We start from the raw sequence: 27,405 nt of genomic DNA, 5'->3' as shown, positions 1-27,405 counted from the left end.
GCGCATGTACAGAGCAACCACTAGTAGCGAAGTCCACTCTACCTGAAAGGGCAGTAGGAAGCAAGCCGTGCAGTGGAATGTAACGCCCAGGAACGGCCTTCACCAAACCTATGTCCCTAGCAGCCTACTCCTCCTTGAAATACTCACCTTTTGGCCAAGGTCAAGGTATTCTAGGTGCCACCAGTTAAAATGCAAATACACCCTGCCAGGAACAGCTCCAGATATGGTTATCAATATTAACAACTTGGTATGGATTTTTTTTTCCCAGAGATTAACTGACCAGCCACCTAGGAGGATCCAAAGGTCCAGGGACCTGATTGAGAAGCTGATCAAATTTAGTGAACCTAATCTATACAGAAATACTCTAAAATGTAAGAACAACACATAGAAGGCAATACTAGTTAAGTCCATGCAGGGGACTTACATGCCAGCACTATGTTAATTTGTATTAAGTTAGCTAGAACATTAATAAGTACACAAAAGAGAATAGAGATTGCTCTTAAGGCTTCCCACATGCCCAGGACATGGTGAACACAAAACCATTACTGTGCTGGGGAAGTGTGCTTTTGATTGAGATACTTTTATAACACATTTGTTGTTATAATGATAAAGACCACATTTGTTCAGAACTTAGTATGTTCTAAAAACCCTGTGTAGACAATACACATACAATCTCATTTGATCCTCATAATTTTGCCCAGATGCTGTTATTTTCCCATTTTATAGGCAAAGGAATTGAGGCCCCAAAAGGCTAGTAAATGACAAAGCCAAGACAGGCGCGCCTAAATTGCACTGTGGAAGACTTCCAAAGAATAATGTAGGCACAGCCCCTGCTTTCCCCATCTCCTGAACATCTACTGATTTAGTCACTATTCAAAGTGCTGATTATCTTGGCCCCTAGATCACATATGTCATCTTAAGCTCACAATCTGTTACCACCTTGGATAACTTCAGCATCCATGTGGCCAACCAAACCAACATCCTGGCCTGTCAGCTCCTTGACCTCTCCACCTCCACTGACCTCTACATGCACTCCACTTCAGACCACTGTGCCCATGGGCATCCCAGAGCTGGCCATTACTCAGCACTGGTCCATGGTGGGTGTCATGTCCACCAGTACCTCACTCCCTGGCCACAGTCACCCATCCTCCCAGTTTGGCCACTCTGATTCTATCTGCCAAGCAATCTACACTGTGGCCAAACTAATCAGCTATGCCACTCTCCTGATTAAAACCCTTCAGCAGCTCCCCATGGCCAACAGATGCCTCCATCAAGTCCCTTTATGCCTCCATTTTCTCCCAGTCTTTTAGCCCTGACCTACCTGATCTGGGCCTCATGCTTAACCACCTGAACTACTTTATCCTCAACTTCCTATCACCCCTGGCAAAAGCTCAACCTTGGATCAATCCAAAAACCCGAATTCTCCATCCCTGCCTCTGAACTGTAAAGGCTGCTAAAGATAAAAGAAAAAGAAAAAGAAAAGACAAAAAAAGGCCACATAGTTCTGTGTGCATCACTGCCACTACAAATGTATAGCTTCTAATTTACCTGGGACTTCCGCACTGCTAGGCCATCCTTTTACTTTCCCTTAGTCAGCTTCCTCTTTCTTTCCCCTTAGCAAATCTTCCATACATTTAACTCCCCCACACACTCTGCCAACTTCTGCCTCCCTCACTCATAGCATCTGATCTCACCTCCTACTTCAATGAGGAAACAGCATTTTTAAATGGGAAGTACTTCGACTTCCAGCCCTCTCCAACAGCAAACTTAGTGACAGCTCCACTCAACTCCCATTTTCCTCCAGTCTCTGAGGATAAGGCATCCTTCTTCCAAGCCAAAATCAACCTTCACCCCTCCAACCTCTGCACTTGACCTCACCCCCTCCTTATCCCCTCAGGCACCCTCATCCACCCACGAGCCCCCTCCTTCCCTTGTCTGCAACCTCTCCCCTCCTCCCTGGCCCCTCCTCCTCATCTAACCAAAGTGCTCAAGCTGCAGCCTCATCTCCTTCCCTTCACAGCCATGTTTCTTAAAAGAGACCTGGGCTAGTGGGCCAGAAACAGACTAGGGATCCAGGCAGAAGTCCCATTTTACAAACTAGGGCACAGGTGGGAAAGAAGCTGCGATTCACAAACTAGCAGAACAAGGAGAGCGCTCCAATGCAAAGCCCCAGCAGTTGGAATTTGGGATGGAGGAGCCCGAGGCCACTTGAGTCCTTGCTGCCTCAAGCCTCAGTTGCTCTGGAAATTGAGGCAGGACAGAATCCTTGGGGCATATCAGCAGGCCCAGCTGTGAGGGAGCCAGGGCAGGCAGAAGCTGATCCTATCCACTCTCTTGGTTTCAACCGCTATTATTGGCTGAAGACACTCACATCTATATTTTCAGCCCTGACTTCTTCAAGATTCATGCTGGAGTTATACAATTTTCTGCTCTGCTGCTGTTCCAATTAGGGACTCAAACTCAACATGTACAAAACAGAAATCCTTAAAAATCCTAACCTGCTCCTCCTCCTCCTCCTGTATGCACTATCTCAATTCAACCAGGCATTGCAATCTAGAAACCTGACATCATGGATTTCTTCTCCCTCCTTAATTGACACATCCAAAGAATGTATTTTTTTTTCTTTTTTTTTTTTTTTTTTAGAGACAGTGTCTTGCTCTGTCACCCAGGCTGGAGTGCAGTGACGGGATCCTAGCTCACTGTAATCTCAAAACTCCTGGGCTCAAGTGATCCTCCTGCCTTGGCCTCCCAAAGTGCTGGGATTATAGGTATGAGCCACTGTGCCCAGCCCAATGAATGACTTAAATCTGTCCTTTCCAGTCTATCTCTAGAAACACTGTGTAGTTTAAGACAGTATGGAGATTGCTCAAAGAACTAAAAGTAGACCTATCATTTGCTCCAGCAATCCCACTACTGGGTATTTACTCAAAGGAAAGAAAGTCATTTTATTAAAAAAAGACACTTCCACTAGAATGTTTATTGCAGCACAATTCACAATTGCAAAGATGTGAAATCAATCCAAATACCCATCAATTCATAAGTGGATTGATAAAATGTGGTATATGTACACCATGGAGTACTACTCAGCCATAAAAAATGAATTCATACCTTTTGCAACAATCTGGATGGAAGTGGAAACCATCCTCCTATGTGAAGTATTGCAAGAATGGAAAAACAAACACCACGTGTACTCACTATGAAATTGGAACTAACCAATCAGCACTCATGTGCCCAGATGGAAATAAAACTCAATGGAAATCATGCAGGTGGGAGGGACGAGAAGGGGATATGTGAAATCTTACCTAGTGGGTACAATGTATAGTATCTGGGTGATGGGCACACTTATAACTTTGACTCAAGCAGTGCAAAAGCAATCCATGTAACCAAAACGTGTACCCCCATAATCTTCTGAAATTTAAAAAATAAAGAATCCAATGAGAGTTCTAAATAAATATATATAAGGTAAAAAAAAAAGAGAGAAGATCTTCACCATCTCTTCACCTGGACTAATGTTACCTTTTAACTGGTCTTATCATTCTGCAACTCATCTGATGGCTTGCTGGACCTGGCTCACACCAGCTGGTGAGACCTGGTTGTCTGCTTCTCTTCCCACCTCCATGTTTCATGATGTCATATTGGTAACTTGACATTGGCCACAGTGGGAGTATTTACACCACAGAAATCAGCAACACTACAAATCATCTCCCCCGCAACCCTCGGTTAAGAGCTGGTTGTTGGCCGGGCGCGGTGGCTCACGCCTGTAATCCTAGCACTCTGGGAGGCCGAGGCGGGCGGATCGCTCAAGGTCAGGAGTTCGAGACCAGCCTGAGCAAGAGCGAGATCCCGTCTCTACTAAAAATAGAAAGAAATTATCTGGCCAACTAAAATATACATAGAAAAAATTAGCCGGGCATGGTGGCGCATGCCTGTAGTCCCAGCTACTCGGGAGGCTGAGGCAGGAGGATCGCTTAAGCCCAGGAGTTTGAGGTTGCTATGAGTTAGGCTGACGCCGTGGCACTCACTCTAGCCAGGGCAACAAAGTGACACTCTGTCTCAAAAAAAAAAAAAAAAAAAAAAAGAGCTGGTTGTTAAACATTTACCACTGCCCATTTCCCACACTATGGCCAAACTAATCAACTATGCCACTCTCCTGATTAAAACTTCAGTGACTCCCCGTGGCCATCAGATAACATGTAAGTTCCTTAACATGACATTCCTTTGATCATTTGGCCCCTGCCTAAATGCCCGGCTTCTTCTTCCATCCCTCCTTAGTCTCAGGACTTATGTGCTAGCCCAAAGGTCACAAACTGGCTTGCTCAAGTCAAATTTGCCTCACATATGTATTTTGTTTGGCCTGCACGTGGTCTTTAAGATTTTTGAACCAACATTTAAAACTTTAAGAGATTCTAACCCCAAATCCGTATTTCTGACTTCTCTTGAAAAATCACAACACTGGGCCTTCATTTGTGCTTATAACAACAATTTTCAGGAGCTGAGCAGAAGCTGCCCCCTTTGAGAGGGGCTCTACAGTTCATCATTTCTTACCATTCACTCATCCAAATGATGCATATACACTCACACCTGGTCCTCATTTCTGTTACCTGTTTGGCCACTATTGTAGACCATATCATACAGTCTAGATTATTACCAGAAACCTCTGACTCTCATTATAGAACTTTCTCTTTCTTTACCATGGCTGTCCTAACGATTGTCCATAGTCCCTGTATAGCCTGGGAAGGGAAGAAGCAGCAGGTTGATGTGGGGAGGAAGAAGCAGAGAGGGTAGAAGGAATAGAAACCTGTGATCTATGGATCAGAGTCTCCATTTTTGAAGCAATAGAATTGTGAAAATAACAGGTGGAATCTGTTCCAAGTTTTTGAGACCTTATAGTAGTTCCCTATAGAGCCAGTCTGCTACCCCTTTATAGAATCTTGGGATGTCTACCTTCTCAGCTGGACTTGGGAAGGAAAGGTCCAAAGAAATGAGCTCAAATGGACCCAAATTGTAGAGGTCAGGTTTGTAAACAGTCAGTTTCTTAACTTGAAAATAGGAGAGTTAGTTCCTTTTTGCTGAGTACGTGCTGTGTGTCTGGCACTATGCTAGATGCTATAGGGGAAACAAAAGCAAGCTAGGACAGGTCTGCCTTCAAAGAGCTCAAAATGTCATTGAGGTGGCAAGAAATACAGGTGTAAAATAATTTGAGAACAATGTAAGGCAGCATCAAAAAAGGGATTGTCTTGGATGTAATCTTGAGCCCACAATGTTTTGGGTGGGCAGGAAGGGATGGGCTCAAAATTAGGTGGAGAAGCTATTGAAGAAGTCAGAGCTTGCAATGGCCTTTGACTGGCAGAGAAATGGGGCAAGACTATTCTACACAGGGACTCCACATGGATATACACACAGAGAGCAATGAATGAGGTGGGTGTGGCAACCTAGGAGGGACAGTCTGGGTGGGAGGGCATGGTTGGTCACTGTAGACCAGTTTTCCTTTTGAAAAGATTTCCTCTCTGGTGTCACGTACCCAGAAAGCCAAATGGAGAATCAGAAAGGTCCTCGTTGAACAATGGAATCAGATAGCTCCTGAAAGCATTTGATATTCTAGGCATAGACAGCAACTTTTTGGATCCATGAAACAAGTAGGGCTAAGCAACATTTATGGGTACTCTTGTGAGTCTCGGACAGGACTGGTGGCATTGACATGGAAGAAAAGAAAGGAAAATAGTACAAAAAAGTAGAAAGAGCAAGGGAGGGAGAGAGAACAGGAGGAACAGCATGGTAGGAAGCAGTCTTTTACCTGCAGTCTAACCTGGGGAATCCTGTGCTGCAGGTCACCCTCTCTTCCCTCCCCCCAACACCTTTAGATCCTGACAGAGATTGAGGAATGCCCCTGCCCAGAGAAAGGGCAGATTTCCCAGATCTGAGCTCTCCTCCTCCTCGGCAGACTGTGACAAATTGCTCACTTACCATCTCTCCAAACACTAGGCTTTATGCTGATCATGTTTATGTTCATTTCCAGGCCCACTCAGACCTACTTCTTCCTGAGCCTGTAGGCTTATGTTAATTTCGGAGATTATACTTTCCTGTGTCCAATTTACTTTATGAGCCAGTTGCTCACTTCCTGCATCTTGTTTGTAGCTGTTCCCTCTAAGTGTTTGACAATGTTTACTCGCTGCTCCATTCCATCAATTGATGACCAATGTGCAGCCAACTTTCAACTATTTAGCGGCTGATGCAACCACTCCGTGAAGGAAACAGGTTTCTTGCAAACTCCTCCTCCTCCACCTTTTTCCCACTCCCTGACTCCCTTTTCTGGCCTCTTCCCTGTTTGGGAATCCCTCATGTCAGGTGGGAGGGAGGCAAAGACGTTGAAAAATAGTCATTCATCCTTTTGTCAGTTCGCCAGTAACTGTGGGTTGTTGTGTTATTTTTTTTAAAAGAACTTTTGGGAGTAAAAAGGAACTATTGATTAAAACACTATTTGTCTATTCTATGAGAATCTCAGTTGTCTATTTTGTGTTCTCCCCAGTTAAAATGAATATTTGGTACTGGGTTTTTTTCCCCACTAAAGTTTAAGAACATCAATATTTCCCAATCTTCTAAAATTCTTTTCACGCTTTGAATACTCAGCTCCACCCCTCCATAAAGCTTCCTCCGACCAATCCAGTCCTCCCCATTCTCTAGCTCTAGATCCTACCACAGACTCTTCTGTGAGTCTAGTGAGCTGCCTCAGTTTCCCCATTGGACTGAGAACAGACTGGGTCCCAAAACACACATATTCAAGTTGAAAGATATTTTTACTTATTGATCAGGTTCTATACACTCACCCAAATATCCAAGGAGCCCCGCACCTTTTGCCTATAGCTGCTATTTACAGCAAACATTATAGACATAGCAGTTTTATCAAAAGTCCTTTTACTATTATTAACCCTTCCCCAAGCCTAGAAGTCCTCATTTTACAGAGTACTTCTTCCTGACAGTAACAAATTCTCTCAACCTTCCTGGGACCTACAGGAAGTTGGATGGACCCTGTCTGGCCTTGGTCTTTCATCCCCTGAAGTCCCGTATACATACAAAGTGAATATAACCGTTTGAGGGAATTTTCTCTTCAGCCCTCAGGCCTTGATTTAGTGACATGGTCTTTAAGATTACTGGTTGTCTTTAGCCTTTCAAACAAATATTCCTGCAGTCTCTACTACTCATTTGAAACTGAGCAGATACTACTATATACTGTTACCAATTTTATGTAAATTTGATCTACCTGACCAAGCTCCAGAACATCAGGAAAAAATGCCCTTTACTTCTCCATATCCCTCATTATGTCTCAGACAGAATTGGGCACATTGTCATTGCATAATTTAAAAGCCAAGCTCTAGAGACATATTGCCTAGGCTTGCCTGAATTACTAACATTTGATAGGCCCTATGCTCCTTCTCTCACCCAACTTTAATCCTGCCCTTCTATGCTTCTCAATTCTTGTGCCTAGGTCCCCACTCTGATGATGGACACCCAGTTCTCTGAGTTCACACCAGACATCACTCCCATCATGCTGGCTGCTCACACCAACAACTACGAAATCATCAAATTGCTTGTCCAAAAACGGGTCACCATCCCACGGCCCCACCAGATCCGCTGCAACTGCATGGAGTGTGTGTCTAGTTCAGAGGTAGACAGCCTGCGCCACTCCCGCTCCCGACTGAACATCTATAAGGCTCTGGCAAGCCCCTCACTCATTGCCTTATCAAGCGAGGACCCCATCCTAACCGCCTTCCGCCTGGGCTGGGAGCTCAAGGAGCTCAGCAAAGTGGAGAATGAGTTCAAGGCTGAGTACGAGGAGCTCTCCCAGCAGTGCAAGCTCTTTGCCAAAGACCTGCTGGACCAAGCTCGGAGCTCCCGGGAACTGGAGATCATCCTCAACCATCGAGATGACCACAGCGAAGAGCTTGACCCTCAGAAGTACCATGACCTGGCCAAGCTGAAGGTAGCAATCAAATACCACCAGAAAGAGGTAAGCTGAGCTCATCTCTACTTTCAGGGAAGCTTAAGGCCTCTGAGTCCAGAGCAGCAGAGCAAGAGACAACATTTTTCTACCACTTAGCCCTCTAACAAACAAATGGTTAGACAGGCCTCGTAACAGTAAGGCCTATTCATCCAAGGCACAGACAGCCTCTGTATATTTTCTTTAGGGTGAGATAAGTAGACATCTGATTTTTGGGGGGGAAGGGGCAGTTATAAAAGCCCTTTTATAAAGCCATTTTTAAACAAAACCAAAAAAAGTTTACAAAAGAAAAAAGATACAGAAAAAGAATTACTTGCTTCATATGTCCCAAAAAGAGAAAAAAATAAAGGGGACAATGCCAACATGCTCTAATACAAAATACAAGCAAAGGATACACATACTTAAAACAGAGCTCAGGAGCAGACACCCAGTCTTGGAAACCTTTCGATGAAAGCAAAGTAGGAGAGTTTTCTTTTCTTTGTCTATGCAAATACATACAGAGACTGGAATATGTAAAAATTAAGTATCAGAAAAGACCATCACACAATTCTACCAATGCATGTTGCATCTATAATCCACAAACATGGTCAACAAAATCATGTTCACTTCAACCCCATTTCATTTAAATTAAAAAAAAAACCTTTTAAATAAAGTGGTTACATTCAAACTTTGACTTCCTTAGTACCATGCTGCAGATTTCAGCACTATCAAGGTATTGCAAAAATGCCCAACCCTCTGGTGTCTGATCATGTATCTAGCAACACTGCAGGATGAAGAAAGAGATGGCCCCATCTCAGCCTATGAACTAATACATTTAAGCAGGTTCCTCTCTTTTACCCTTCCTGCTCAGAATATAAAAAATTAAGGACTAAAATCAAGGAAGACTGGGAATGACATCTGATTTTTTGATGGGAAAGCATTCATTCATTCAACAAATGCTTATTGAGCATTGTTCCAGGTGCTTGGGATTCAGAAGACAGGCATTGACCCTGCCTTCATGGGGCTTACAAGCTGGTGGTAGACATTAAGTAAATGATCACTAGAATGAATATATAATTACATACTAAGACAAGTACTCTGAAGGAATGGTGAGAACACATGATCAAGAATTGACACAACTGAGTCCCTGGCAGCTCCTTAGCAAGAAGGCTGAGATATGCATTTGAAAGAAGGAGTTATACTCATGGTTTATAGTTCAATAGAGGGCTAGAGAAACATCTGCTATGGTGTGACCTCCAAACTATTTGGGTCCACCCCATTGAGGGAGATCTGTTCAAGCAGATCACAGAAGAGGCTTTGCTTTCCAGCTAGGCCACATTTACAATCTATTAATAGTAGGTGCCATTCTATGCTGTCTTATCAATTATGGGGAGCCTCCTGTAAGCCTAATTTAGTTCTTTAAAGAGGCAGCATGGTATTGTGGATAGAGCAGGGGCTATAAAGCCAGAGCAATTGAGAATGGAATTCCAACTCACTAGCTATCAACCCACTAGCTGTATGACCGGAGAAAAGTGACTCAAATTTTCAGGGCATTAGTTTTCTCATTTATAAAATAAAGATGACAATAATTTCTCTACTTTATAGACCTGGCCAAGTTGAAGGTAGCTATCAAGGGTGAACTCTTAACAGTTTGGAGGTCACACCATAGCAGATGTTTCTCTAGCCCTCTCCTGAACCATAAACCATGAGTATAACTCCTTTCATAGGGTAATGGTGGGGAATAAATGAGAAAAGCTACTGTTCAGTGCATGGCACCAGAAGTGCTTTAATGTCCATTTCCATCTCTCTCTCATGCTACCTGGAGTCAGATTCAAACAGGTAGAACTTAGAGGTGCTTGCCAGATGAAGGGCAACTGGCAGCGCCATCCCTTCATGGATCCAGGCTCTGAGCCAAACCTCACTTGTGTTCACTTGGTCCCTTTCTCTCAAACAAATAAAAAGACGACTATGCCTTTGAAATGAGGCAAAAATGAGTACTAGGGGCAACCTGGAAGGGGATAACAAATGACAAAAGAGCAACATGGAGATAGAAAGGGGGAAGACTGGGGGAATATAGATTGGGGGAAGTGGTAAATGGTTAGGCCCACCAGTGAGTCTCATCCTATTTTGCCATTTACTCACTTTAGTTCAATAAGCCTGAGGTTACTTAACCTCATTTTCCTCTTCTGAAAAATGGGGATAACAGGAGCACTTACCTCCCTGGAGAAATGTAAAGATTAAATAAAACAGGTAATATACTTATCCATAGCATGCCATGGGCATTCAATAAATATTAGCTGCTATTGTTATTCATTTTTATTGTTACACACGGAGGACCCATGGTATATGGTCTGATTCTGTGCGTTAAAATTGCAGGGAACAGATATAGCAAAGGCCCATCCCTCTCTTACTCCTCCTTCCCTCCCGCGGCCCTGCTGTTGATATGTAGTATCAGTTACTGTGTTAAGTAGTCTGCTGTAAGGTCTAATTACTTTTTCTACACTTCAATATATGTGTATATTTCCATTAATGATACATATTACAGATTCAGTGTTTTATTTCACTTTACATAAATTGTTATAATACTGTGAGAAAAAAATCACAGGTATTTTTAGAACGTGAAATGCTTCCAAGTGACAGGATAGTTAATGAGAGCACAATAGTTTAAAGAAATAGATAACTGCAGAACCTGACTGAAGTTTGCATTCCTCATCCCACTGAATAGGAGATGAATTTCACAATTTTTACACTCCCCATCCCCCTGAAAATTGACAAAACATTTATTTTCAAATAACTTCACCGCAATATTTCGTCAATTTCACATTCATAGTCACCCTCCAAGTATTTTATGATTTGATCCCTTCTGCTCATGTAATGTTCATTTGCCAGTTTTAGTTAGTGCTCCATTTGGAAACCACTGTGATGACTTTCTTACTCTCAAGGGGATCTGCTTGGCACATGACCATGGAATCGCTTTGGGTTCTACATTAACTACCCTCCAACCCTCATTAACCTTCACATCATTTTTTCCCTTTTTGTTTTAGTTCTTTTACTGTCATGAAACTTTGTCCCCTGTGTTCCTTGCTTCATAATTTCTCTTCTCATTGCTATTACAGAATATCTTTATGCTACTATATGCTCATACAATATATTTCTCATAGCAATCTGAATGTATCAACGGGTTATATTTCTTTTTGCTCTCTTAATTAAGCACCAGAGATTCCAACATTGTTTCCAGGGTCCATTTGCTGTGAACACCAAAGGGAAAGGAGTCTTTTTTTATTGTGATAAAATATACATTAATTTAAATTTTATCATTTTAACCATTTTTAGGTTTACAGTTCAGTGGCATTAAGTACATGTACATTGTGTGACCATCATCACTAGGATTCATTTTTGAGGGTGTACCAGTTTTGGGGTATCCACTTTTCTTTCAATAGTGAGCCTACCTAAGTAGAGTTTCTTTTTTTTTTTTTTTGAGACAGAGTCTCGCTCTGTTGCCCAGGCTAGAGTGAGTGCCGTGGCCATCAGCCTAGATCACAGCAACCTCAGACTCCTGGGCTCAAGCGATCCTTCTGCCTCAGCCTCTCCAGTAGCTGGGACTACAGGCATGCGCCACCATGCCCGGCTAATTTTTTCTATATATATTTTTAGCTGTCCACATAATTTCTTTCTATTTTTAGTAGAGACGGGGTCTCGCTCTTGCTCAGGCTGCTCTCGAACTCCTGAGCTCCAACGATCTGCCCGCCTCGGCCTCCCAGACTGCTAGGATTACAGGCGTGAGCCACCTCGCCCGGCCCTAAATAGTGTTTCATATTTTGCATACATTGTAATCCATAACACTGGCAAAGTAGCAACCTCTTAACTATTCAGAATTATGGATATTCAGTAGTAATACCAAAAGCATTATATTTATGCAAAGATAACAATTTTAGCCCTGGTGCTATTTACTGATCATTGTGAATCAATCAATGAGAACCTTGGTATTTAATTGACTGAATCATTTCAGTCAAAGTACATCAAACTCCAACTCCAGGTTTACAGCAGGAATAGTGAGTGACTCTCAACTTTAATGTCAATAATTTCATGATAAAGAATATAATTTAATAGAGTCGCATAAATTCAAATATGTCCCAAAGTTTAGTCTCATAGCCAGGGACTTCAGAATCATTTGGGGATTTATATATTTTGCTTCAAATTTTCCAAGATAAATTATTTTAGCAATGGCCATAGATCAATTTTAGCTTAATTAGTTTCTCTTCAAACTAAGCCACAATGATTAGAAAGGAAGGCTTGAGAATTCAGATATATTCTAAGATGTGTACTCCAAAGGCATTGCTTCAACAATGTAAAACATGATTTATACTCATCAAAATCTATAAATCCCTTCTGAAATGTGACATCATTTCCACTGAAAACTCTGTAATCCTTTCTAATCTGTGAATTTCAGGTTTTTTTTTAAAAAACAGTCTGTGGTTTCTCTGAGTATCAAATGAGTCAACCTCTCATTTCTCTCTGTTCAATCCACATGCCTAGTGTAAGGCTGAGCACTCTCACCTTGTTGAACAAATCAGCAATGTCCTCGTTTGGGGAGTATTTTTTTTAAATTCTATCTATAGTGTGTTTGGATAAAAAACACAATGCTTTGAGCTACTGAGGTTCCAACAATTCAGGTGTCTGTGAGAACTTCATTCTCAAAAGTCCTTGATCTGAGGAAGCTAGTAAGTGTGTTCAATAAATATCTACAATCTAATCTTTAAATAAGTGAAATATACACATAGTGCTTAAGGCCACAAGCATAAAAACAGTCATGATCTTGGTCTTTATCATATTACACAATACACTTGATCACCAATTTTTGCAGTACAAACTCTCCTCATGTAGAATGTGACAAAACCAGGCAAACAATCCTTTACTTTGGACACAAAAGAAATGAATGAAACATAACTTTATGCTTTCATTATATTTATGGCAAGTGAACTCAGCTTTTCCATGTTAGACAAAATTCCTCAAATTCCTTGGGGGCATATGGTTTATGTGTGTTAACTCATCAAGAAGAAAAACATATTAACATCTTAAGTGGGTCACACCCCAGGATCTGGGGCAACATATTTGGTATGAGGGTTATATGTTGGGAGCCCCTAAATAAGTTGGAGACTTTTTTAAAAGAACATTTTTTTCAGATGACCTTCAGACCCTGAAGGCGGTAGAAGAATGGACAAGAATTATCTCCCAGGACCAGAATTATTCAAAGAGAAACAACCTCTAGATGAGAATGGGGTAACTGAGCTAAAAAAGAAAAACTGCTTTCTTTTCCGCTTGATTCCATGCCTGATACCAGTTGAGCCATGAGATTCTATCTTCAAGGATAAGTAGGATAACTTTCTCAGTGTCCATAATCAGGAAAAGGACAGAGCAGATGCAAGACTTGTCCACTCTCTTGTGCCATTCCTGATGACACCCTGTTTAATCTTTTAAAGCATGCTGTGATTCCAAATGGGAAGAAATGAAGAAATACCCAATACAAATGGAAACTTTCTCAATGAGTCAAGGTATTGTGGGGGAGGACAATCAGGAGCTCCTGCGCCAAAGAAAAGAACCTAAATAAATCTAAGCCCACTCACACCTTAGGTTTCAAGTTTCTTAAAACTTAAGCTAAAAAGCCGTATTCCACACAAAAAAGACAATATTTTTCTCTATAAAATGAAGTGCAACACAGCTGATTTTCTAAAGCTAGAAGTTAGGGAGATGCCAACATTAAAATTTTAAAAATACAGTTTCAAGAAAGGCCAGTGTTTCCCCAAGTTTAAGAATAAAACTATTAAAATGATCAATATTGGCAGAATTTGTCATAATATAGAGGAATGTGTATTTGTTTCCAACAATAGATTTTGTTAATGACATCTCTGATGAAAGAAATCTGAAACACTAAAGTTGTGTTTCATAATCGTGGCCCCCTAATCCACCTTACATGAATACTTGTGTTAAACTAAAAATTACCTCGAGATGTTTTCAGTATTTTTCTAGGGTCTTTATGATGAAATTGTGACAAGGGATAGAGTTCAGTCGTTTTTCTTACCTTGCTAAAATGCAGTTCCATTCTTCAGAGGTATTAACAGTGGTCACCTTCAAGGATAAGGGTTATTTATTATCATGAAGAGAGGTGACCATTTGAGACCAATGGATAGTTGTATTTGTCAATGCAAGTAACTTCCAAATAACTTCAGGAACTAAGAGTTATTTTTTTGTTAGGGTTTTTCTGTTGGTTGGTTGGCTGGTTGGTAAGCTTTCTGAGGTTATATACACAGAAGAAAAATAAGTCTGAAATTTGGACTGGAGGGAGTAGGATCCCTGAAAAAATAAGTATACCCAAGAGGAATTCCTAAATACCTCAAGTCTATTAAGATAAAGCTATCAGTACAAAAACACAATAGTCAGCACTGATTTTTTAAAAAATTGTAAAAATTGGATCATGGTTGGTTAACGATGTTCGGAGTTACATAACCCCCTCAGGAACAAACTCTTAGCCTTAAATGCGATATAATTCATTATTTCCTGAAGGGCTTTTTCCTATTGTTTTTTCCTCATTATTATTCCTACTAGAACTCAAGTAGACTCCCAAAAAGAATTTAATTTGGTAAAAAAAAAAGCTCCAAAGAATTAAACAAAAGCTGATTCCAAATTCTTTGGACATGAAGTAGAATAAGGAATCTCTATTCTCTTAAAAAAAGGTGAAAAACTATTGGATAATCTTTACATGTCAAATAGATTTCAGGTATTGTCATACAGACAATTTTCAGATATTCCTGAGAAGTCCTGATTTCTTATATTCTGTCCCAATGTCAGATATATCATACTAAAGGCTTTGAAAACTGTAGTATTTAATTTGTTCCTTATTACCACTGAAGGTAAGCAGAAAAATTATTATAACCCTCATTTTACAAATGAGATAGGACTGTTCAGAGATTTGTTCAAGATAATCTGACAAAGCCAGAAGTAGAACTTCAGACTCCTGGTACAATATTCTCTCTGAATATACTCTGCTACCTTCTGTTGAATGGGATTCTTTTGTGCCGGTTTGGTAGCCTTCAAATTCACTACCAGGTAATTTACACTGACCACTTTGGTTTGTGAATAAAAGTTTATTCATTAAAGTCTCTTAAAACAATAAATTACTTTAGACCAATAGCTAATAAGGATCATAAATAATTATCATAACTGGCAATAACCAGTATACATAAAGATTCAAGTATGTAATCACAACTGCCCACACACTTTAGTCAAAGTACATAGGGATGAAGACTTGTGTTGCTTAATCCACTGCCATCTACCAGACTGTCTTCCTTGGTTTTCACACCTTTAAGCTCCTTTCAGAATGATGAACCTTTCTCTCTCTATTTCTCCATACTATACAAGAATTGGCTTTGACGTTGGTCTCAAGAAGATCCAGAAAAGGGCTAGTTTGAATAAAGGACCAGACACTATCTCTATTCTCCTGGAGGAGATTAAGCATTTCAATCAGTGAGCTAAATTAGTTAATACTTCCCCATTTAATCAAGCTTTTAGATACATGGCATATCAATTGCCAAACAGCTACTTCTATCAACATCTTAGGGTTGGCTAATTTGCATATAACAAAAATGGGCCTGGTTCATAAACCTGTTTAAAAAGTAACTCCATATCGTGGCTTTCCACCATAAATAGCTACATTAACTGTTGACAATTAATTTTCTTCTCTCTCCTAAAAACACCTCCCCTACTAGCTCTTATTCCTAAGTGTTTTATTATTACCTAAATGTATTATCTTATCACACTATTAACTAATTTACAATTCTATTCCATAGAGCAAACATACTTAATACAACAATCTATTTCTTACAATAGAGTTACATCTTAATCCTTAAACATATATAATCACACAATTAAAGTAAACATTGAAACAGAACTTATCTAGTCCTGAGGTATCATTACAGTATAATCTTTCCAGGTGACTAAAGTAAACAAGAGGCCAGCCAGCTCCAAATATTATGAGGTTGTAGCACCTTCTTGTTTTGACACCTAAGGATCATATTGACTATTACTTGTTTTATAGACTGGTTTAAATCTTTATCTTGTTTCAAGGTCTAGAGTAGTTTCACAAATTTCTCCTGATGTATTTTGATGACCTGCTGGAGTTAGTATGGTTGCATGAGTTCTCTCATAAGACATTTTTAACAAGCTTACGCAAAATCTGTTCTGGAATTATTATAAAGTCCATATTCCAGAGTTCAACTTGGAAGAATAGCTACCCTTCAGTATCTATCATGTTCAGTATCTATCAGGAGCACCAGGTCTGTCCTGTTACAGGTAAACTGCTCACCAAATAGAATGTGTAACAGACTGGTGGTCCCTCCTTGAATATGTATCCTGATCTTGTTCAGGTATTTATGATTTGAGTTTTACCTTGACACAAAATTATAGCCCAATTTCCTTTTTTTTTTTTTTTTGAGACAGAGCCTCGCTGTGTTGCCTGGGCTAGAGTGAGTGCCGTGGCGTCAGCCTAGCTCACAGCAACCTCAAACTCCTGGGCTTAAGCGATCCTCCTGCCTCAGCCTCCCGAGTAGCTGGGACTACAGGCATGCACCACCATGCCCGGCTAATTTTTTCTATATATATGTTTCTTATTGCTTTCCCACTACTCTATTTAGGTTAATTCAGCATAGTCCCTTTGCACTGCATCAATTTTTTTGCCATTTTGAACATAGCTGCATATCTAGATTCCCCTACATGGGGAAAGGTTCAGTTTGTCCAGTTATTGTAGCAGCAAATTTCCTCAATCTGCTGTCCCACGTAGCTTGTAATTATCCACAGTAGTTGCTCTAAGATATAATTTTTATTTTTCCTATCTGTGTCTTTGTGTCTCTGTCTTATTTTGCATCTATTACTTGTTTTATAGGCTGGTTTAAGTCTTTATCTTGCTCCAAGGTCTAGAGTAGTCTCACAAATTAGAGTAGTCTCACAAAATGGATCCTCATCTACTCTTATCAATTCTTCTATATAGCAGTCTATTATGGAACTTTCTAATATTAACATGTTGAATAGCTCCATAAGTTCTGATTTTCAAAAGGGTCTATGGTAGATTCTCCTGATACAACAGTCTTGTTATTAAATCTGTTAAATCAGTATATCCTAAAATTCAGTGGACAAACTGATTTGTTTTTCCTGCTACTACTCATCCAAATAGGACCTGGTTATATAGTCTATACTTGCCTCCACTTATCTTGAAAGGTAGCTAATTATCTCTGTATGCAGCTCTCACTTAGTATTAGATACAGCATCTGTCATGTTGGTTAGCTATGAAGTCATGTGTATTAAATGTCAGTTTAATCCTTTTCAGTATAATATGCTTTAGGCTTCAATATGAATTGGCATAGTCTGGTTTCCACCAGAGTGGATTTCCTTCTACATAGCATTTCTTCACAATTTGCATATACCACATTGTCTAATGTTATACCTTTCTGTCTTTACCTAGTTGTTGCCCATCTCATGAGATGCAAAGGTCATTCTCAAGGAAGGAAGACCATAGCGTCAATGGACTTGTCTGAAGGGCATCTATTCTTCCAAATAGAAATAAGGGTAATGTACAGCATAGAGCTGGTGTAATCAGTGAATTTTCTACACATTTATTTGGTCCCTCTCTGCTTTGATGCAGGGGTCCTTCAACTATTGCATTTTCCTCTTCTGGTATATGTAGAATTATTATGACTAAATACTTTTCCACATTTTGTTAAAATCCATTAGTGCTCTTATCTCTCAATAGTAAATATTTCTAGGCTGCAGCAGGTCCACCGTAATAAGCCTATCAATTATTCTTTTGAAATTCACTTATACCCACGAAAATATACTTCATCCACTTCCACTGTGGACCATCATATCTCTAGGCTTCTGTGTTATTGGTGAACAGTCCTTGTAGGGCTTTGTCTAGCCCTTCTAGTACTTCTCTTTTGTTATTTGGTATAGTGTGCCACTTCCACTTGGGGAGTAATACTGCAAAGTAGTTGCGATGTGGGTCAGCATCTGTGAGAACGGTACTGCATTGGAACCTCTTGGCCTCAGCTTTTTCAAAGGTTTCTCCCTGGTAACAGTCATCTGAAAACCGTTCTGCAGTAGATGCTGCTCTTTTAGAATTACTTCCCTTGGTTTGCTATAGCATCTTTTGCTTGACATGTTCTGTCTTAAAGAAACAGTAAGGAGTTTTATCTTTTCAAGTAAAAGTATCTTAACATATTCACTATAATACTATTCTGAGAGATATTCCCCTTTTCGTTTCTATTCATTGTGGAACAGTGAAATTGGGTCCCAAGATGTAATAGGGTTCATCAGTTCTTCACTCCATTGTTAGATGAGGAGTTTCTCTTTGCTATTGTTTGTTCCTATCATCAGTAATCCTAGCAGGAGAACAAGTACAGATAAATGGACAACTACACACATTAAGTCAGAGCTTTTTGAATAAAAACAAAGATGAAAAGAGATCAGTCTTTGCAGGAAGTAAATCAAGTCAAACTTGTTCTAAAATTTATGACTAATGAAAATGTGCACAACTAGGAGAAAACACATTTTGCTAACGTGCAAAAAACTCCGAATATATTGAAACAGAAAAATGATCAGTTCTTACATGCTGGTGGGGGAAAACTGGGTCTTAGTTACCTAAGTCATCATTTATGCCAGAGAGTATATCTTCATACTCATCACCTATCTCTAACATAATTTCATCTACATCAAAGAGTAGGTCTTCATCCTCTATTGGCGCAAGTACTGATTCTAAGTCTATGGTATCAGCAAGGTCTGGTAGTGAAGCTTCCTCAGGAGGAGATGCATCTGCTCCAACCTGTTCTGCACAAGGAACTTGTTCTTGTGACATCAATTGTAAAAGCTCTTCAGCTATTCTTATTAATTGGGCTATACAATCAATAAACCCACCAACTAGTACAGGGACTGTCACAGACTCCATGCTTCAGTGCTTTTCTGAATAGATAAAATAGTACTAAAAGGTGTAGTAAATGGACTCTTAGTGACAATGAATCCTATGGGGATGACAATGGTTTTGTGGTTGGTTTAGATGAGAAATGAGAACGCTGATATGATGATGATGATGGTGATCAAGTACAGAATGAGGCCGGTGGTACTATAGATGATGTTGGTGAACCTCCCACAAAATTTATATATGGTACTCTTGTTTGTACTGGTAGTGAACTGCTGTTATAATAACCATCAGCAAGATTGTCACAACCAAGAGAAAACAGCAAAGCAGATCTAATAATAGAAAAGAGAAATATAAAGATTAGTATCCTTGACCCTTTATCCATCCTACAGGTTCTGGCTACAAGATATCCCTAACAAGAATTTCCCATAGGTTGAAAGGGTATCTTCTAGCTATTGCTCCTCCTTTTCTGATAGCCTTATAAGGACCTACTACTTCTCTTTCCTTTGAATTTCTCATGGTCTTTATCACTTTTTAAGAGATTTGAGAGCAAAGTGAACATAGGTAGTTTGTCTATATTTCTTGAACATCTCTTTTGAGGAAATACATTCACTTACGGTCTTTCAATTAACTCTGTCTTTATTAGCACCTTTGCCTCATTGCCATTTATATCTGGTGACACTAAATTATTTCTGTGTTTTTAATAATCCATTCATTAAAGTTTCCAATTGCCCTGTAGCCTAGGGAATATATGGTAAATAAAAGTCCCCCATTCTCTGTATTTTGCCAAACTTTGGACAAGTTCAGTTATAAAACTAATTCCTTGATATTTCCTATTACTGCCCATCTTCCATATCTAGCAGTTAGTTCCTTCAACTTTATCTAAAGCCACAGTCATACTGTTTTCATCTGCATGTCTGGTGGGCTCTGCAAGTCATCTTCCTGAGCATTAAGTATATACTGCTGTAAGGCAATGTTCTTTGTTTAAAAATCTAGGGATAGCCCAATATGATCTACTGGCCACATTTGGTCTGGTTTACCACTCCCCAATCCACTTAAAATAAGTTTGTTGAGGGTGTAAGAAGTTTTTAGTAATTTTACATATCTGATATTGATTACTCACTTGTTTGAGTCATAGGTTTTTTTTTCACCCTTTCTCCTCTGCTTACCTAGTACACTCATGTTCATATGCCCTGAGGTTTCACATGCCCATTTTGCAACCTTAAATTGAACTGACAAAGGAGCTAAGTTGAAACTTAAGAGTCTCCAAGACTGTCGAGTCTATAGTAGTTTTTTGGAGCCAGGTTGTCTTCTCTCTCATTCAAATAGATTATTCTGTTTTTTGTTCTGATAAGGTGATACATGTTCTACATGAATTGGTAAATTCCTTTCATCGATTTATTTTCATATCTCCCTTCACCAGATTGTTTTTCCTATAATAGTCCAGTCTGTAATTTTCTATTTATTGGATCATATATCTCCAATCTGTGGCAGATCAGCATAGCTATATACCTTTGGCCAATTGTTTTCTTGGGTATATCTACACATTAAATTTCAGGCTATTAATTCTGTATATTGGGCTAATTTTCTTTCTGCAGCTTCAGTCAGCCTTTTCCTAGTGGAATGTCTTAGGATGCAGCCATTCATTTCACTCTTTCAGGATTCTACCAAGTCTATTATTGCCCAATTTCCAGAAGTTCTGACTAGAGGGGGGCCCAACAAGCCACAGGCTTCACCTGCAACTGACTGTACTCCATGGATATTTACAGGAGAACAGCAAATCATCAGCCAGATGGTCTGAGATTTGCACATGGAGCTTTCCTAGTCTTTACATGGCCTGGTTTGGTCCACTCAGTTATATACTGTCTCCACTTGGCATAAGTCCTGTTAGACCACTACAATTTTTTGGTCCAAAATCCTACCAGTAGACATGGGGTTTGCCCTGATGATAAGAATCACAACCACGATGACTAGAATGCATGATTTTGGTTGGAGGCAACTTTCCATCTGAAAAAATGGGAGAATGGGTACTAGAGGCATAGCAGTTTGTTTTATTAACTCAAACGATCTGTGTTTTTTGATTTGAAAGAAAGCAATCTGGTAAAAGGAAATATGTAAAGAAATAAACGAAAGGAATTTGGCAGTAATGTAGAGCATACATCAGCGTAATAGAAAGTAAACACAGAAGAAATATGTGTATTAAATATTGTTAGAGGCTGGGCTTGGTGGCTCACACCTGTAATCTCAGCACTTTGAGAAGCCAAGGCAGGAGGATCACTAGGGCCCAGGAGTTTGAGGTCAGCCTGGGCAACATAGTGAGACCCCATTGCTATAAAATTTTTTTTTTAAAAATTAGCTGGGTATGGTGGCATGTGCCTATAGTTCCAGCTACTCAGGAGGCTGAGGCAGGAGGAATTCATCAGCCCAGAAGTTGGAGGTTGCAGTGAGCTATGTATGATGTGTCATTGAACTCCAGCCTGGGTGACAGAGTGAGAACCTTGTCTCTAAAAAATATATAAAATAAGTAAATATTGTTAGCGCCATCACATTTTTCAAAAGAAGCAATAACCTACTACTGGATAGTATCTATAGCCCAAAGGCACAAGAAGGTGACAAGAACATATTCACACAAAACCTACTGATGGTCTGGCTTCCCTTTCACCCAGTTTTTTCTCAGCTTCTCTGTCTCCCTCTAGGACTCTTTTATTCCTCCTCTTGGTCAATATACGTCCATTTATTCACTCGTGTGTTTCATTCTATTTCACTCTCTCTATATCTCCATCTTCCCCTATCCTTGTCTATCATCTTTCCTTCTCTCTCTCTCCCTAAACTGAGAAAACTTTAGAAATAAACTATATTCATCAAAGTGATATTGTATTTATTGAAGTATACATTATACAATCTAAATATAAAAAGCAGAGAGGTAGAACATTTCATATTTTGCTTTCTTATAAGATAAATGTAGTTACTTATTATTTTATGTGGCCTCTGATTTATTTTTTTCCTATGGCGTGGTTACTTTTGATGGGAGAAAAATTCCTGACCTAGCCTTAACTCTGTTGACCCTTGTGTTAGCTAATCCACAATTCCTGTTTTCAAAGCATCTTGGAACCCTAGCAGCTAGAGGGTGAGGAGAGGGCAGGGAGGGTGTTGAGAAACTGCTAAGTACTGCAATACTAAGAAAAAAGTAAGAGTATAGTATCAGCTTATCCCAGGTATGGTAATTTCCAAAGCAACCAACCCCAGACAGCTTAGTTTTCCTAAAGGGTTATTTTAGATAGTTTATGCCTAGCCCCACCTCACTTTAAGGAACTTTTTATTAGCTGTTCCCACTGCCTGGGATCCCTTTCCCCCAGGGGGAAAAATCACTTCTTATCATTCTGATCTCTGTTTTAATATCACCTCCTCAGATTTCCTACCGCCCAACCTGGAAAAAGCCTAATCAACCCTTTCCCATCCACACTTTTGCATTATGGAACCTATTACCAGCTCATATTTTTTTGTTTATTTGTTTTTCTGTCTCTAACCCAACCCCCATATACATATAGACTAAAATCTAAATGTCATGAGATTAAGAAATTCATCTGTTTTGTTTTCTGCTGTATCCCCAAGGCACAGAAGAGTGCCTGCCACATAATAGGTAATCAGTAACTGTCCTTGAATAAAGGAGGAAGGGACCGATGGAGGAACAACTTTTAGCTCATTTATGTAGTAAATATTATCAAGATTCAACCAAGTAGGGAGATAAAAGGGGCTACAAAGCTCTGAAATGTTTGGGACCAGAGTGTTTTGGATTTTGGATTTTTTCAGATTTTGGAGTACTTGCCCATACATAATGAGGTATCTTGGGATGAGACCCAAATCTAAACACAAAATTCATTTATGTTTCATAGATACCTCATACACATAGCCTGAAAGTAATTTTATACAATACTTTTAATAATTTTGTGCATGAAATAAAGTTTATGTACAATGAACTCCTGGGTTCAAGCAATCCTCCCAGTTCAGCCTCCTGAGGAGCTGGGACTACAGGTGTGTGCTACCACGTGAGTTTATTTGTTTGTTTTTTAATTTTATATAGGAACAGGGTCTCACTATGTCACCCAGGCTGGTCTCAAACTCCTGGCCTCAAGCAATTCTCCCACCCCCTGCTTCACTAGAATTATAGGCGTGAGCTGCCACATGGGGCTTAATCCTCATAATAAAATAACCCTATGAAGTTATAGGTCGAAAAATTGAGGATTAGAGAAATTAAGTAACTTGCCCATGATCACATGGTAAGTAAAGATGCAAAGCTACAAGTCAGCCCAGGTCTAACTTCTAAAGACCTATGACAGACGGCACAAATTCAGGTGCCTACAGGAGCAAATTTGCCTTAGTCAGGGCCAGAGCTGACATCTCATTCTCCTAAGCAGCAATAGAACTGATAATGTTACTGTCATTTGCTATCCCTAGGAATGGGCTGAATTTCAAGTTGAATGTGACTAAGGCAGATCAGTCCCCAAGGAATCCCTATCATCTGTGGCCGGGAGGTTGAGGGATGTGTCCATCATGTACCCTTTCACTGACCTACTGAATTGGCCCAAACACTCATAAACTACTCACCTGTGATAGAGCTGAGCTGGCTGAAGGGGTCAAGGCTTTGCCTAATCAATGATATCTGGACTTCCGTTTCCAAATAGGACGTGAATGCTCCTGCCACAACTAAAACACCCATCCCCCAAAAGAGAAGACAAATTGTAAAACAGATAGGTTTAAAGAGATCCGCAAGCTATGGAAACAAAGACAAGATGAACTAAAATTTCAGAAAGCAAAGAGCCCCTCCTAAGGGAGCTGACAATCACAGGCTTTTTTTCTTCTCTGTGGCATTTGCTAATTCTGAGCACAGGTTGAATATAAGGCTTGGCCCTAAGGCAGGAAGGATTGTACTGAGGAAAAGGAGAAATCAGCATAACTTTTGGCAGTTGCCAGGAGTCTAGCTTAATGAGTTGGAAACTTGAGAAGCCTGGAATACAAGGCTAGTTTTTCTTACCTGAAGTTAGGTGAGTTCTACGCTGGCACGTGGGTGGGAAAGGCAGAGTGAAATCTCCCAGGGTCTCCTGGTATTTCAGAGACAAATTCCCATTAGAGGAAGGGGAACTGCCATAAACAGGCTACTGGTCTCCACCTCAAAAGGCTACCTAGATTTTGAAGTTAGAAGGACATAAGAAAGGCTAATGAGTCAGTAAGGTCAAAACCATACCCAAAGGGCAATTTGGACAAAGTGATTCTAAAATGTATTAAGGAGGCGTCTAGCAGACCTTAAGAGGAAGATAGCCCCAGGTCTTCACCATTAATGATGCCACCACCACCCAATGGATGAGTTCTCCCCCGGGGAACATACCATCCAGTGAGTTGCAGATCTACACTTGGATGGATGCAACCTTGAAAGAACTGACTAGTTTAGTAAAAGAAATTTACCCAGAAGCTAAAAAGAAGGGCACACACTTCAATTTTGCAATTGTTTTTACAGATCTTAAAAGACCTGGCTATCGAGTTAAGGAGATTGGCGGCACCATGTCTGGCAGAAAGGGGACTGATGATTCCATGACCCTGCGGGCGCAGAAGTTCCAAATAGGAGATTATTTGGACGTAGGGATACCCCTCCAAATCCTTCAGGGCATCATCTCCTTCAGGGCGCATGAGACCTTATTAAATTCTATTTACTATTTCTTGAATTTATTTTTTGGTCAGTTATATAAAATAAGCTTACATGTTCTTTTTCCTCAAAAATAAAATAAAATAAAATGTATAAGGATATATAAAGGGCTTAGTATAGCTAAATATCTTGAAAAAGAACAAAACTGGAAGACATATATCACCAAATATCAAGGCTAGCTATACAGTTACAGAAATTAAGACAGCATGGCACTTGCACAAGGACAAATAATCAATGAAACCATGACCTTTATCTCACACCAGATACCAAAATAATAATAATAATTTAAAATGAATTATAAGACTAAACATGAAAGATAAAGCTTCTAAATCAAACCACAAGAGAAAAATCTTCATGATCTTAGGTAGGCAAAGATTTCTTTAGGACACACAAAAAAAACATAAACCATGAAAGAAAATATTAATAAATTGGGTTTCATTAAATTAAGGACTTCCATTTATTATGAAAAGATTCCTTAAGAGGGTGAAAAGGCCAACCACAGACTGGGAGAAAATACTCACAATATATATCTAAGAAAAGGCTTATATCCACTATATACATACATTTTTAAACTCCTACAAATTGATATGAAAAAGATAAACAATCTAATTTTTAAAAATATTTAAAAAATAATTGAACTGGCACTTCATAGAAAAGAATATCCAAACAGCTTATAAGCACATGAATAATAAGTGTTCATCGCTATTAATCATCAGGGAAATAAAATGCAGATTAAAACCACAATGAGATATGCAAAACCTACCATAAGAGCTAAAATTGAAATGACTAACAATACCAAGCACTGAAAAGAACATGGAACAACTGGAACTCTCATACATTGCTGGTGAAAGTGTTAACTAGTACAACTGCTTTGGAAAACTATTTGGCAGTATCTACTAAAACTAAACATACCTCTATCACGTGACCTTACAATTCTACTCTTATGTATATAACCAAAAGTAAATAGGACAAATATCCACTAAAATACATGTACAAGAATATTGAAAGAAACCAGATGTATCAAAGTAGATACCATATCATACCATTTACATGAAATTCAAGAACAGGCAAACAGATCTATGGAACAGAAGTGAACAGAGTGGTCATTTCTGGGTAGTGATTATTGACTAGGAAGAGATATGAGGAAGCCTTCTGGGGTGCTAGAAATGTTCTATATCTTGATATGATTACATATGTAAAAAGAACCAAAAAGTATGAGCTGCACCCTTAAAATTTGTGCACTCCACTGTATGCATGCTATACCTCCAAAAACAGTTTTATTTTTAAATTTTGGATCTCCTTCCTATAAAACTAATGAGGACAGCAAGACAGTGATGAGAGTCTTGCCAGGGTTCAGGCAAGCCAGTCATCAGAACTAATGAAAATGGAATGAAATATGAATGTGCAGGGAAGGGTTCCTGAGGACCATGCAGCTCTCTACTTCATGGCAGTGCTAAGGCAAGAGACCCTAATGGCCAGACAGTTTTTAATGGATACAAGATGAGATAACCCACATCTTACAAGTAGCTCATAAAGACAGCTGGGGCAGAGGCCATGCTATCGATCTGATAACTAGGATCTTTAGCCCCATTGGATTTTTATTAATCTCTCTCTTATGACATTTTTGTCTGTATAACTAATCAAAAGCCACCATTTTTCTTTTAGCTGAAAGTCCTACCTTGCTATTTTGTGGATACTCCTAACTGGAAAACTGGCAATAAGTGTCTAAGAGTAGGACAGAAAAGAAGCAAAGGAATCCAAATCCTCTGGGTCTATGTTTCTAGTTGATAAGCTTCTCTGCATCAGGCAAGGTAAATTAGTTCATACCCAAGGGGAACAAAGGCAGTTATGTGGGAGAGATTAAAATGTGCCTTTGGTGAGAATGCATGCCAGTTTCCTATTTACAAACAGAAAATTTTTTCCTGGTGCTCCCTGCTCTAGTGCTGCAGTACCATTTGGATACACACATTCAATATAGATTTAAAAAAAATTTTCCAAAACTATATTACTTCTCATTGCCCCTTCTGATGAAACATCAAGAGAACCTTGTCCCCAAAGGGCAAATTTTATAATTTTGACATGACAGGAGTATCTTGGGAGGAATACAATGAACAAAGCAATCATGTTTACCCTTTAAACTCTTTTTTTAAAAGCTACAAACCTTTGCCTTTAAAAAAGACTGTGTGCAATAAGGCATTTGCCTGTTATAGGATCTGACGTTTAAAATCCCCTTGAACCATCTTTAATTTATCAAGAAAGAAAGGAAAGAATTGTGCAGCTGAGGAGCTAAACATGGCCCTTCCTTGAAAATATATGAAAAATTCAAAACAAACTGAAAAAAGGGGCCGGGCGCGGTGGCTCACGCCTGTAATCCTAGCACTCTGGGAGGCCGAGGCAGGTGGACCATTTGAGCTCAGGAGTTCCAGACCAGCCTGAGCAAGAGCGAGACCCCATCTCTACTAAAAATAGAATGAAATTAGCTGGACAACTAAAAATATACATAGAAAAAATTAGCCAGGCATGGTGGTGCATGCCTGTAGTCCCAGCTACTCGGGAGGCCGAGGCAGGAGGATCGCTTGAGCCCAGGAGTTTGAGGTTGCTGTGAGCTAGGCTGATGCCACGGCACTCACTCTAGCCTGGGCAACAGAGTGAGACTCTGTCTCACAAAAAAAAAGAAAGAAAGAAAGAAAGAAACCAAAAAAGGGGGACTAGGAAATGTCCTTATGGTCAACTTAAACCAAATTCTACTGAATTTCTTTCGTCCTCCAAATT

General features: G+C 39.7%; 2 protein-coding genes across 2 annotated transcripts in view; one reads left to right on the top strand and one right to left on the bottom strand.

Annotated features, from left to right (window-relative positions):
• Window positions 1-27,405, top strand: part of TRPC5 (transient receptor potential cation channel subfamily C member 5) — a 244,769-nt gene that overhangs the window by 133,701 nt on the left and 83,663 nt on the right. The window contains exon 3 of the mRNA XM_045537517.1: window positions 7,484-8,005. Within this exon, the coding sequence (XP_045393473.1) occupies window positions 7,484-8,005 (522 nt within the window). The remainder of the gene's footprint in view (window positions 1-7,483; window positions 8,006-27,405) is intronic.
• TRPC5OS (TRPC5 opposite strand) lies at window positions 18,654-18,965 on the bottom strand. The gene has a single exon (XM_045537518.1). The coding sequence runs from the start codon at window positions 18,963-18,965 to the stop codon at window positions 18,654-18,656; it is 312 nt and encodes a 103-aa protein (XP_045393474.1).

The sequence above is a fragment of the Lemur catta genome, chromosome X (genome assembly GCF_020740605.2).
Source record: "Lemur catta isolate mLemCat1 chromosome X, mLemCat1.pri, whole genome shotgun sequence".
NCBI classification, from domain to species: Eukaryota; Metazoa; Chordata; class Mammalia; order Primates; family Lemuridae; genus Lemur; species Lemur catta.
Note: the sequence above shows the minus strand (reverse complement) of the source record. Positions and strands in the feature narration are given on the sequence as shown.

Excerpts from the sequence above, each read along its gene's own strand:
- TRPC5OS (XM_045537518.1), bottom strand. The coding sequence starts at position 18,965 with ATGGAGTCTGTGACAGTCCCTGTACTAGTTGGTGGGTTTATTGATTGT.